The sequence below is a fragment of the Gavia stellata genome, chromosome 30, assembly GCF_030936135.1.
Source record: "Gavia stellata isolate bGavSte3 chromosome 30, bGavSte3.hap2, whole genome shotgun sequence".
In the NCBI taxonomy this organism is placed as follows: Eukaryota; Metazoa; Chordata; class Aves; order Gaviiformes; family Gaviidae; genus Gavia; species Gavia stellata.
Window position 1 is genome coordinate 5,241,195 of NC_082623.1, and position 12,966 is coordinate 5,254,160.

Consider the following 12,966-nt stretch of genomic DNA (forward strand, 5'->3'; position numbering starts at 1 on the left):
GTATCAGATATGACCAAGGCGGCAGCGTATAAAACCATTAAGCTCAATGATAACGGCAGGGAGAGTCTGTGGCCGTGTAAGGGGTGCGTACGAGGAGGAATCGCACCTACAGTAAGAGCCTCGCGCAGAGGGAGGGCTGGGTGCCTTTATTTTACGTCTGCAATGTCAGACCACTGCTTTCGAGTGGTCTTCAGTTGATGTGGAGCAGTGTGAAGCTCAACGGGACCACTTTGGTTGATCGCCACCAGGACAAGCTGCCTCTCTCTGTCCCCCCCGAGACCTCCAGCGCTTCACTGGGCATTGCGCCGACCGCCGAGACGCCTCACAGGGAGGATGAGCACTTGCGAGTGGTGAGTACCACACCCCGGGCTAAAGAGCCGCACGTAGCCCTTCGCAGCCCTCCTGCAGCGAGGGAGATGCTCTAAGATGGAAGGATAACCACTGCTACGGGGCAGCTTTCTACTCGGTTTCTCAGTCCTCGCTTGGCTGCAGGGACGCTGTGCCGTGGGTCCGGGAGCAGCGGCGGAGCACGGGGACGCTGCAGCCCCCATCGCTGTTGACGCTGCGCCTGCTTTTTGCTGCGCTGGGGGCAACGACGCGTTGTCGCTGGGTGGCCGCATTTGGCGGACACACAGGCATGAGTCTCAGAAAGGGCTTGTGATTTTGGTGGGAGCCGTATTTGTAACTTCTCTCTTCCAGCGAGCACTGCACACCCCCCCACCGGCAGTGAGGCTTTCGAAAACCCTTCTTGAGACGGGCACCCAAAAAAGAAGTGCAAGGAGCACTAGTTATTTTTGAAAATGAAGCTCCAGATTTTTGGGCACATCACCTTAAAAACAAAAAGCAAACCCAAAAACTCTACCAGCAAACCTTGGTCTAAAACATGCTTCGAAGCAATGGCAGCCAATCAGTACCCGACAGATTGATTTGGTTATTTCTTTCACTTTAGAGTACTTTTCTCTTGTTCAGGTGGGTGCCTGTTGCCATCTCAGCTGTCACCTTGATCCCATACGCTCTCCTCTTGCTGACACTTTACATCATGCTCAGCAGGAAAATAGGTAATGTACTGTATTGTCGGCATTACCTGTTGTGTTCCTCATTCTCGCTCGCAGTTGTCCAGTTCAGAGAGTGAAAGTTGTTTGCCCAAAGCTTCAACATCCCCCGGTTTGTAAATCACAACCAAATCCTTGTTCTGGGTCTGGATCTCGGGGACTGACCGGCGCCGCTGCGGAGCCCACGCAGGGCGAGCGCGGCAGCCGGGATGCCCCAGGGACCCGCCGGACCCCCCGGGTGGGGACGGGAGCGGGTCAGGGCAGGGACTGACCACCAGCATCCCTGCGCTGTGCCGGGGTCCAGGCTGCGGCCGGGGGAGGCTGCCCCGAGAGCCACTGTGTGAGCAGCTCTGAGTGGTGCGGGCAGTATCGGGTAGGGTTATACAGCAGTATAGCTGTATACCACAGGAAGGTGGTGGAAAAATACCATTAGAATCCATTTGCAAAATATTAATTCAGATGAAGCTACAATTTCCAGCAGGAAAATCCTTCACGCAGAACTGCTGCCCACATTTGTACATAAACAAGCTCTGCTTGGCCCTGTGGGTCAAATTAATTCCAAACTTGCACGGGAAGAGGCCCTGGTGCCGTGATTTAACACTGGAGTCTTTCATTGCGGGAGAAGAGGGCACTTAATCATCTCAGCAATTGAATTGATAGATATTTGTCTGCTCCAATAAGTAATAATAATTATTGCCATGCCAGAGGCTTTTGCTGACCTGGCTTTGCTGGGGGGCGGTGCTGGGGGGTCCGTACAGCATGGTGTGTGGGGTGCGTGGAACACAGCCGGTGTCTCGGGCTGGAGCAGGGTGCTAACTCGCCTCTCGGTTGCAGCCATCCATTCCTGCAGCAAGCAGGCGAGCAGCAGCCCTGCGGCACAGCCCCAGCAGCCTCCGACCTCTTCAGCGGGAGGGGAAGGGGTGCAAAGACCGACCTACGCGGGTAAGGGGGGATCCTGCAGCAATGGGGTTTTGTCCTGGCACATGAATAGAAATGTATGGTATTGCGCTTGAGCAATACTCTCTTCCTGAAGCAGCTGTGAAGACCTTCACCCGCTGGCCTTGGGGTGGAAGAGGGCGCAAGCGGCCGGGCGAAGGGCAGGCACAACAGCCGCTCGCAATTCCAGTTGCCTCCTGCCTCTGGGCTTTCCCTGCCCGGTTCCGCACGGGCAGGGGGATGAAAAGGGGATGAAAAGCATCACTGATGCTTTTTGGATTTTCAGTTTTCACTCTCGAGTGCGTTTGCTGTTTCTCCCCGATTGTTTTTTTTCTTTAACCCCCCAAGTAGTGATGGAGGTGGTAATGTTTCCTGTTTTTAAGGGAGCAGCGACACGTCTTCAGAGACCTCGGAGGACTCGGACAGCAGCCCTTCCTGCCCGCAGGTACAGCGGTGGGCACAGAGCCTTTGCCAAAAGCAACCACAGCCGCAGCCGTGGAGGTGCCGGCGCCGTGTCCGTGCGGCTCCTGCCCAGCTCGAGACCCACAGAGTAGCAACGAGGGGGGCAAATGCATCAAATCGTATTGAAATACCGGCAGTGAGGCTGGGCTGATGGTTGTCACCTGCCATACGCCGCGTCCCCCATTTTAGAGGGAAGCACTCCCAGGGGCCAGGGAGATCCCTGGGCACAGCCTGGGCACTTGGAACGGCTGCACGCCTTCGTGTGGGTCCAAGGGCAAAGCCGCCCCGGGTGGATGCTGGTGCCTGACCTGGGCTTCGTGTCTGCTTCTGCAGGGCCCTTGCTCAGAAGAAAACCTCAACTACACGTCCCTGGTCTTCCCAGGGCAAGGCTGTGGGCCAGGCTCCGCCAGGGACTACGAGAACATGAAGACTGGGGCGGACTACGTCAACGTGGACCCAAAGAAGAGGAAAGCGGATTTCTGGACCTGCTCCAGCCCTGTGGCATCCAAGTCCATCGAGTACACCGAGGTGAAGCTGTGACTCCCGGGATGCTGCTGGCGGGGTTTCGGGTCGGAACGCTGCCGGGACGGGGAGATGGCTGAAGCCCCCAGCAGCCGCGCGACCAGGGCTTCCCCTTCCCCTCGCCTCGGTCAGCGCCTGGCACGGGCTGACGCCTGCCAGCTTTTATTCCTTGTAACACTCTAACCCGCCGATACAATTTGCTTGGTATTTTACTTAAATGCATCACTGTTCCTGAAGGCTGCTGAGCGTGGGATGGTGCAGGGAAGTGTTCCTCCTACCCAGGCTGAAATGTCCTTTCCAGTTTTGTGTGACGGCCCTTTTTCTCATTTCATGAAAGCAAATGAAACATCCCCCACTGCCCCTCAAAATGGGATGTAGTTCAGGGAGGGAAATACAGTGGTCTTCAAAATATCCACCCAAACTGGCTGGCATCTCCTCTGAATGATGCTTTCTTTGCTCATCGCTGTCATAAAATACTTTTAAATACAGTTCCTCCACTGGCTTTGCCCTCGCTGCCCGACAAGCCCTGATTCATTGCCCTCCCCTGCACCCCTTCTTCTCCGGTGCTCAAAATCTTTCCAAGTCCCCGTCGCCCTCAGAGCTGTCGCTGGGGCTGGGGTGGCCGCACAGGCAGCCTGACCCCCCCGGCCAGGCATTGGGGGGCTGCCAGGGCGGGGGAAGGAGGGTGTCCCTCCGGGGAATTTTCCTCCCCCAGCTGGCAGCCGTAGTCATGGACCCAGCTGGCGAACGGTGGCTTCCCATGGGATTTATATCCCCCGTCCTCAGGTGGAGGATCTGGGCTGGCTGCTGGTCCCTCTGGGCTGTGAGGGGCACAGGACTGGACCACAGGTCTCCACGTGAGTGTAGGCAAGTCAAATCCCTCTGTCTCTTTTGGGGAGGGATGATATTCCCTGTCTCCCACCTTCCGCTTTTCCTGCTTTGTCCCTGCACCAGAGGCCCTGGGTGCAGGAGCTGGGCTCTCCCAGGCCAAGTGGTGCCGGCACCCAGCAGCGCTGCGGAGGGGGGGTCAGTGCCCTGGGCTGGGGCACACACCACTGTCCCCCCCGTGATCTGACACCACGTTCCACGTTTTCCTTAAGTGTTGGTTTAATTCCCAGGGGACTCGGAGTGCAGCACTGCAATTTTCTCTAACAAAACTGAGTCGGGGGCTCTCCAGCTTGCAGAGATAAGCCTGGGGTTGTGAACGGAGTATGCTGGGAAGGCTGTTATCTTCCCAGAGGTGCTGCTTCCCCTGCTCGTCAGCGATTACATTTGTCAGGTCACCTTCATGCTCCCGAGGTCTCAGCCAGTGCCCGGCCACCCTGCCCGCGGCTGGGGCTCGCTGTCCTCGCTCCGCTGCAGCAAATCGCTGCTGCACGTGGAGCTGGTTCCCTCCCGTCACTCCACATTTTGTTACTTGTGATTTTTTCAAGAAATAATCTCCAAAAGCGCTGGGGAAGGGGCACTGTGCGATAGCTGGGAGCTCTGCTAGGCTGGCGGAGCCGCTGCCCCCCGCCACAGCCCCCCTTCATCAAGCATAGAGCTGCCCCAGGTGCGTTTCAAATGGGCTCAGCAGTGATGTGCTTTAATGAAAGGTTGTGAGACGATTGATTTGGTATCGATCCTGGGAAGGACTCTGAGGTCAGGCACTCCCGGTTTTGTGACCTTGTCGTGCAGATCTGGCCCAACTTGAAGGGCACGTGAAGGAAAATGTTCAAAAACCCAAACAATCTCTGGGAAGCGTTGCTAAAGGCCAGGAGAGGTGGGTTTATGGAACTGGAGATGAGGTCAAAACCAGCTAGTGGGGGTTTCTGCAAAAATGGATTCAAATGTTTTGTGATTAAAAAGTGAAAGTACTTTGGTTTCAAAATACTTCAATCTTAATGTCTTATTTTTTACAGATTTAACCTGTAATAATAGAGGGAATAATGCACCTTGCTTGCAGGGAATTCGGTACCTTGCTCTATGGGACACTTGTACATCCCCCATCAGCAGCTCTCGAGCTCAACCCCCGGAGCAAAGGGATGCTCCTGCCTGCCTCACCCCGGCTTTCCTCTTAAACAAAACCGCTTTGGGGAGACCCACCACATGCAGGGAGGAGGGCTGGGGCTGGCACTGCAAGGCCATGGCTCGTTCATGGCTGCCAGCCGCCCCTCCTCTGTGCTCCCAAGTGCCCCAAAGCCATCTCCGAGCCCTGGGTGGTTTTGGCACTCTGATCTCTGCTAAATAAGACAAAAGCAGCAGCAATTTGAGAGCAGCTCTTTAATGGGCTGCAGCAGCTGTTGAACAGCGCGGAGCAGCCCTGCACAGCGGCTGGGGGCTGCGAGTAAACCCGATGGAAAGTGCCGGGGCACGGAGGGAGGCAGGATCTGCCTGGGCAACCTGGGGCTGGGCCAGGGTTCCTCCCAGCAGCTCTTTGGTGGCACCAGTGCTGCATTTGGGATGCTCACACCAGTGCGGTGCGATGCTGCTGTGCGGCAGCCGGATGGCTGTGCACAACAGGAGAGGACATTTCTGCCCCGTGACTTTTGCTCCAGCCCTGTCCCTGTCCCCGGGGAGGTGGGCAGGGGGTCCAGAGCTGCCTGTCAGCAGCGGGCAATGCTAGGCAGCGCAGGGGGGAGCGGGTGCTGTGCCCCAGGGCGTGGGAAAGCTGAGTCTGCGTTTGCCGCTCTGCCGGCAAAGCCCTGAGGATGGGAGAAGAGTAATTTGCTTGCAGGGAGCTCTCGAGCGTAGCCACGTTGCCTCCTGCTGTGCTCAGGCTGCTTTGCTGGCATCTCTTAAACACCCAAAGCTCCAGTCCCTCCAGGAAGACACACTGGTGCAGCATCCCTCGGCGGATACCTGGTTGTGAGGCGTTCCGGGAGGAGAGCAGTCAGGCAGCGAGAGGCTTCCTAACGTAGGAGGGAGGTGGATGCTGTGGTCAGGCAACGGCTGATGGGGCTCTGTCCGTCTCCCCCGATGCACACAGCAGATGCAGTGTGCACAGCAGCGAGTACACAAGGACAAGATGGACAGTGATGCTTTCCGGGTTAAGCACACAGCTTTCTGCAAAATGGGATGCTACCAGGTGGGGAGAGACATCTCTGCAGTGACAACGTTTGTGGTGTCACATCTGGTGGCAGCTGTCCTCAGTGGAGGGATGTGCCTGGGGACAAGCCACCGCTGTAGCCTAGAGCGTGGCCGACTCGGTCACCACCTCCTCGCAGGGCGGGTAGAAGTCCTTGGTGCTGCCCCCGTGCAGGGGGAGGCTGGCAGGGCTGGCGTGGTGGCTGTGGCTCAGGATGGTGGTTTTCCTGCTGCAGAGGCTCCCGGTGGAGGCCTGCCTCCGCAGCCCGGGCCGGGGGCCACCCCAGCAGGACAGGCAGCGTGCTGCGTCCTGGAGCAGGTGCCCGCTGAAGAACATGTAAATCCAGGGGTTGCAGCAGCTGCTGAGGCTGGCCAGCAGCATGGTGATGGTGAAAGCCACGTTGGTGGACTCTGGGAAGGCAAGGGAGAGAGCTGAAACATCCACCGGGCTGGGCACGGGCTGGGCAGGGTGCCGGTGTGCAATGGGCAGGACCTTGGGGGCTCTTTTTGGCTCGGGCACATGTCCTTTGTCCCATTCCCATCCCACCTGACTGGCATTTCTTTGAGTGGGAGAGTTTGCAGCGTGGCTGCAGCGTGGCAAACTCTTTGAGTGGGAGAGTTTGCAACCCTTGGCTGAAGGTTGCAGATGGGTGATGTACAGTAACAGGGACGTGCTGGAGCACGTCCTCAGGGAACGTGCTGGGAGATGAGACCCAACAGCTTTTGGGCCTTCCTTCAGCCCGTTTGCTGGCCAAAGCATCTCCCAGAGGCCTTTCAATCTTGGATAAAGTTCCTTCTACCCACAAACGGGCTAGGAGAGCTACCGAAAATTTCCAAGAAAAAGTCAACCCATGAAATCAGAAATCTACTTTTCAAACCTCTGCAGCTAGCTTGGCAAAAGCCTTAGGGGCACTTGACGCTACACACGAAGGACCTGCTCCAGCAGCACGGCTGCTCCGTGAGGCCGTCCCGGCAGAGGATGGGAGCAGCAGGCACAGCTAAAACCCTCCCTGCAGTCACACACCGAACACAGCGCTTCCTGAAGCAAATTCCCACATGAGGGAAGAAACGCACATGGCAAAGATGTTCCCACAACATCTTTACACGTCCCTACAGGTGATGGTCAGAAGCCATTGCTTTTCAACGGATTTTCTGGTGAAAGCAATGATTTGACTCTGCAAACAGTTTTCTATAAATACTACTGGGGAGCAGCCTTCCCCACGATTTTTAAAATTACAAAATAACAGGCAGCTCTTGTTTGTTAAAAATGCAACGGGCGTGCTGTGTGCCTCAGGTGCCCCGGGCTCTGCGCCTGCTCTGGGCTGCAGCCCAGCATCCCCACCACTACTCACCATCATCAGGAGCATCCTCGTCCCACACCGACCACATCTGCATGCTGAAAAATGGTGCCCAGCAGGCGACGTAGGCCACCACGATGACAAAGGTCATCTTCACCGTGCGGATCTTGGCACGGGAGATGGTGCGCACGCTGCTCACCCGCGAGGGCTGCCCGCTTGGGCATTGCCCGCTCTTCTCGGAGGAGCAAGGAGCAGGAGGGGCAGCCGCTGCGGGCCCCCCCGTGCCGGGGGCACCGCTCTGGGTCTTGCCCTTGAGGTTCTTGCAGATCTCGTAGCAGATGAGGCTGTAGCAGACGGTGAGGATGCCGACGGGCAGGATGAAGATGCACAGTGTGGTCCAGGTGATGTAGGCTCGGGCTCCCCATGGGTACCTGAAGTCCGCCCAGCAGTCCAGCACCCCCGAGCCCTGGCGCACCTCCCGCAGGGAGAAGATGAAGATCTGGGGCAGGCTGAGCAGGCAGCTGAGCAGCCACGTAGCCCCGATCATCACGTAGGCCTGGCGGCTGGGCTGCTGCAGGGTGCGCAGCGGGTGGCACACGGCCATGTAGCGGTCCAGCGTCATCACGATGAGCATGTAGGTGGAGGCGAACATGCTCAGCACCTGCAGGTACTTGACTGCTCTGCAGAGTGGGTCCGGCCCCAAGAAGCGGTATGTCACCTCCCAGATCATCTGCGGCAGCACCTGGAAGAGCGCAACGCCCAGGTCGGTCAGCCCCAGGTGCAGGATGAAGAGATGCATCCGGCTCATCTTCTTCCTCAGGCGGTACATCGCCAGCAGCACCCCCACGTTGCCTACCGTCGCTATAGCCAGGATGGTGGCCAGCACCCCGACCTCTGCCTTGGCCAGCTCCTCATCTCGTGTGTGCAAGAGGGTCAGGTTGGGGTCCCCTGCCAGGGTCTGGGGGCTCAGCCGCCCCTGGCCGTGCCCAGGCCAGCTGCGATGAGTGCTGTTCCAGCCCCAGCCTGGCTCCATGCCTTTGGGAAGCTCTGCAGGAGCACAGGCAGCTATAGTGCTCGTCTCCAATGGCCCGTTAAACCCTTCCCTGCCTCCCCAGGGCTGAGCTCTCGGGTCAGTGCTGCCCCCGAGCACCGCTGCACCAGCTCCTCTGCCCCCGGCCGGGGGGGCTGGACATGCCTCCTCCAGCGGTCCTCAACACCGGTGCAGGTTGTCACCTCCTCTCCCTGTGCAGCTTGACATCACACTAATCCTGTGCTGCACGGCTGCAATTCCCCTCTCTGGCTGGGCTGCTCTGGGCAAATACTGCCGACAAGCAAAGAGGTGCAAGAGCTCCTGGCTCAGTCCTTGATCTTTCTGTCATCTGCGCTAAACATTCCCAAATCCCCGTTTCGCCCTGGGCTGCTCATCTTGTGCATCCCCTCTCCCCTCTGTGCTGGTAGGTCGAAGGGAAAAGGGGAGTCCCCTTTGCTGCTTTTCAGTGCAGCCAAAGTAACAGAAAATGCTACAGAGGCTGCATCTCTTTGGCCTTTTCATTCCAAGAATAGTAAAAGTCAGGTGAGTGGTATCCGAGCGTCCGTGTCTCTGCGGGAAGCGGAGCGGCCGTCTGCTGGCGGTGGCTCTCGGTCGCTCTGCGTGTGTGAACGCCGTCCACCCGGGTCCGGGTTTTATAGCCTGGCAGCTCCCCTCCCGGGCTGGCCCCAGCCTCCTGGCTCCGCCGCGCCGGCTCTGCTGCTGCGCTGTGCCGAGCGCTGCCGGACACTGCAGCGGGCAGGTGAGAGCTGGTTCCCCTCCTGCCACGCTCTCAGGAGCTGCAATCCCTGGGCTTTGCCAGCAGCTTTTACCAAATGAGATTTCTGGGTAAGAGCTGAAGGCTGGGAATCCTCCCGCCCTTGCTCCCTGCATCCCCTCTTCTGCAGCGTGCCAGCACTGGGAATGCTGTGCCCCTGATTTGCACTGTCCCTGCTAGTCTGACCCCCCAAATCCCTGCCCTTGGCTTCTCCTGTCCCAGCAGGAGAAGCCTCTGTCCCGAGAGCCCAGGCATGGGGGGACAAGGGGGTGTGGGTCCCCCAGAGCCTCTCGTGCAGCAGTCAGACGACCATTGGCTTTGTGCAGCTGGATCTCAGCCCCGCAGTAAAGCCGGTGGAAACATCATTTACTGGCACCACGTCCTGAGGCTGCCTGTTCTGATCTGCTGTCCCTTTCCTTCTGTATAGGAAGGGGATGGAGATTGTCCCTGAGACGTGGCAAAAGCCTGAGCCTGCCTGCTTAGTCCTCAGCTGAACGCTGTGGTTTTATTCCACCCGACAGAAAACCACCCCGAAGGTGGGGAGCGGGATCCTGCTCATCCGCAGAGCAGCCTCTGCCTCGGGTTGTCAGTATTTGCCCCATCTCTCATCCGCACAGCGCCTGAAAAAAATTCTCGGGAAAGGAGAAGCTGAAGGGGAGAAGTCAGCTGAAGAGGCCCCAGCGGGTGCAGACTTCACGCGAAGGTGTGGTGTGAGACGGAGGAAAGGCGACGGACGACGGAAACGCCCTCAGTCAGAGGAGAAATGCACTATAAATGGTGTGGCTGAACGTACAGATGTGACAACAGCGGAAACGCGCCCGCGTCTCGCCTGCCTCGGCAGGGCTGCGGCTGAGCACGGGGCCGCGGGCTCGGGCACCTGCTTGCTTGCCTCTTCTCCTGGTCTTCCCACTCTTTTTAGCCCCCAGTGTGTCTTCCCACACCCTGTACGATTGCAAAATATTTTTATTGCGTATGTATACAAATATAGGTGTATACATACACAATTTCACTTTTGTTTTGCAACATTAAGGATTTGTATCTTCCCTTCTGGCTACTGAATTATGTCAGGACGAAATAAAGCCACCCATCCATTACTAAGGTTTTTTCCTTCTCTGCTGGGGAAAGACGACAGCAGCAAACAAAAGAACCGCACCGACACGGGCTCCTTCCTGGCCCTCCTCTGCTCGGCACCGGCTTTGCTGCTTGCAGAGCCTGCCCTGGCTCACTGGCTGTGATACTGCAGTTCAGTTGCCTGTAAGAGGGCTGTTATTTGCTAAATAAAGATTTGCAGATCACCTCTAATAACCATAAATGAGTGCAGTTTGTATCTAATTAAAAGACATTCATCCTTGTAAGAGACCCTATGGCTATAAAGTACCCATCACGGGAAAGTGCCTGGCTGAGGTGCTGGAGTTAGAGATAGGAAGGTATTTCAGTGAATAATGTAATTTTCTGTGTTTGTGATCAGACAGCTGATTTTCTGGAAGATTAATAGAGGGCAGTGCAAAAAAACCCACAAAGCAATGGAAAGCTAAGATGAAGGCAGAGATGGAAGGGCAGATTCTGCAGAGAGAAAGGAGCATTTAAAGCGTTTTGAGGACAGACTCAGCTTTCACTGGCACCAGTTTGATTTGGGAGCAATTCCCTTGGAGTTAGAGCTTTTACTCCAGATTTATCTAAGTCTGGTTGCGGGCAGAATACTTCTGCAAAGGCGCTTAAGAAGAAAGTGAAGCTGATTCACAAAAGAAAAATGGCCCTTGGAAAATAGAAATTCATTTTCTTTAGAGAGAGAGAGAGATTATCACAGCAAGGAAATTTTTCAAGCAGAAGGATTAAAAAATAAACTCATTTTCTTTCACTGGTTTCCTGAACGTTCTGACACATCGCTAATATTGCCAGGCTGTACGTGCTTCAGCACAACCATAGCTGGGGTCTCCAACTCAGCAGCGGGAATTACTCGCCAGGCTCCGTGTGGGTTTGTTTAGTGCTCTGAGAGCCCCTGGGAGGGGATGGCCCAGCTGTGCCCAGCTGTGCCCGGGCAGCCCAGCCCCGCCCCGCCCCACCCCACCCCGCCCAGCCCCACCCAGCCCCACCCCGCCTCACCCTGCCCCACCCCGCCCCACCCAGCTGCAGCTATTTAGGCTGTTTCCCATAAGCCAAGCCCTGGAAGAGCAGAGGTTGGAGGTGTTGCAGTGTGGGGGAAATGTTGCTGTTTTCTGGCAGTGCATCTTTCTGTGCTATGGTGGTTTGTGCCCCCAGTGACGGGAGGATGTGTGTGCAGTATCAAAGGTGACCCTTATTGCTTTGGGCTCTGTGCTGCTGGTTATCGCTGCTGCGGGGTGGCCTGAACCACTGTGAAAAGTGTTGTCACAAGGTCTGTGTTTCCTCCCTTCCCTCTGGGTGTGATGCTGAGGTATGGGACCATGTAACTGGATTTCTAAGCTCTTAATGTTTGGTTTGTCAAGGTAATGCTGTATTACAGAGCTAATTTTTGGCAGCTGGTAGCATCAATACACCATGAAGCATAGCACATAAAATGCTGTTTCTATTACCAGCCGGCATCCTGTGCTCTGTTACTGTGGAGTGCAGAGGTTTTGTGATTGCTAAATCATTTGGCACAGTAGCGGGTTACTTTGCTTTGTGGGTAGCCTGCTGGTTAAATAAAGAAATAAAATTTGTTGGCTTGGGTTTATATGCTGCTTTGGCTCACTTTTCAACATAAATATTTTATTTGTGGTATGTGATGGTGTTAAACTTACATTGCTGACAGCACATAGCATACTTGGTCTGTCTTTAACATTTAATCACTGAAATGTCTTTTGTGGTTCAGGTCAGGAAAAAGCAAGATTTGGTCATTTTGTGCTGGTTCAGATGCTGTAAAATTAACGGTGTTGCAACAGCTTTAGAGCAGCTTGGGATCGTCTCCTTGGAAAGACGGAGGGCAGGAATGAGGGCTGGGAGTGCCTGGTATCAAAAGCTACTTTTAATGCCAACTCTGTCAAAGTTAAGCCATGAATGACTTCCACCTCCTGAAAATATAAACTTCTGAGAGTTTCCTGTTCTTAAAGACTTCAGGACCTTTAAAAGCCCAGCTCGCTCTAGCCACTGACCGAGCTCCATGTAGGACTGCCCTTTGTTTTTCTCAGACTCGGGGAGTTTGGAAGCTGAAAACTTGATAGAATTTGATTTTTGCTGCTTGCAATGTTTGTGAAGAGTTCTCAGAAAAGTGATCGTGTCTGTCTTACTAGGGAAACAAATTTCTCCGCAGTGCGGTCATTGAACAGAGGATGCGATTGCACCCGTTACTGGGAGTGCTGAGGGATTTAGCGCAGCCCTGGTCCATCCTGATCCCATGTGAAATGCCCCAAAATATTAAACTGTCTCTAAATGGACCCCTGGTTCAGCACTTGTGCTGTGACTCCTGTTACCCTCTGGAAGGAGGAAGCTCTGCTGTACAAGTGGGCAGCAATAGCTGTCATACAGCTCTGGGAACTGAAGACAGGAGCTTCTATAATTTTAAGGTAATTATGAGCCAGATGTGTCAGTCAGTCTCTCCTTTTCCTCCCCCTTTCCTTCTTTCAGATTTATTTTTTCCATTTAATTAAAACCTCTGATCCTGTTTAATATTAGAGAGCGTGTCTGGGTGCATAAATAAATATGCTAAAAGCATGGCAAATGCCCCAAAGCACTGCCTGGGAGGGACACCACTAGCCTGAACAAGCAGTTTTGATTTTAATGGAAAATCCATGCAAAGCTTTACAAGTTGGCAAGCAGAATAACGAAAGCTGACAGTGTTGCATTCAAGAACTAAATTTTGAAGTATCG

General features: G+C 55.3%; 2 protein-coding genes across 2 annotated transcripts; one reads left to right on the forward strand and one right to left on the reverse strand.

Annotated features, from left to right (window-relative positions):
* Positions 1–197: 197 nt before the first annotated feature.
* On the forward strand, positions 198–2,990 carry RHEX (regulator of hemoglobinization and erythroid cell expansion). The gene is made up of 5 exons (XM_059831038.1): positions 198–350; positions 950–1,058; positions 1,887–1,994; positions 2,372–2,452; positions 2,797–2,990. Exons 1-5 carry the CDS (start codon positions 198–200, stop codon positions 2,988–2,990), a joined length of 645 nt encoding a protein of 214 aa, XP_059687021.1.
* Positions 2,991–6,141: 3,151 nt separating this feature from the next.
* AVPR1B (arginine vasopressin receptor 1B) lies at positions 6,142–8,369 on the reverse strand. Its single transcript, XM_059831293.1, has 2 exons — positions 7,391–8,369; positions 6,142–6,449 (listed from the first exon to the last, which is right to left on the reverse strand). Exons 1-2 carry the CDS (start codon positions 8,367–8,369, stop codon positions 6,142–6,144), a joined length of 1,287 nt encoding a protein of 428 aa, XP_059687276.1.
* Between the last annotated feature and the right edge of the window lie 4,597 nt (positions 8,370–12,966).

Bases quoted from the DNA above. Each gene is read 5' to 3' on its own strand.
- RHEX (XM_059831038.1), top strand. From the start codon at position 198: ATGTGGAGCAGTGTGAAGCTCAACGGGACCACTTTGGTTGATCGCCAC. The intron at 1,059-1,886 runs GTAATGTACTGT...TCTCGGTTGCAG, and splicing joins CATGCTCAGCAGGAAAATAG to CCATCCATTCCTGCAGCAAG. The intron at 1,995-2,371 runs GTAAGGGGGGAT...CCTGTTTTTAAG, and splicing joins GCAAAGACCGACCTACGCGG to GGAGCAGCGACACGTCTTCA.
- AVPR1B (XM_059831293.1), bottom strand. From the start codon at position 8,369: ATGGAGCCAGGCTGGGGCTGGAACAGCACTCATCGCAGCTGGCCTGGG. The intron at 6,450-7,390 runs GTGAGTAGTGGT...TTGCCTTCCCAG, and splicing joins CGAGGATGCTCCTGATGATG to AGTCCACCAACGTGGCTTTC.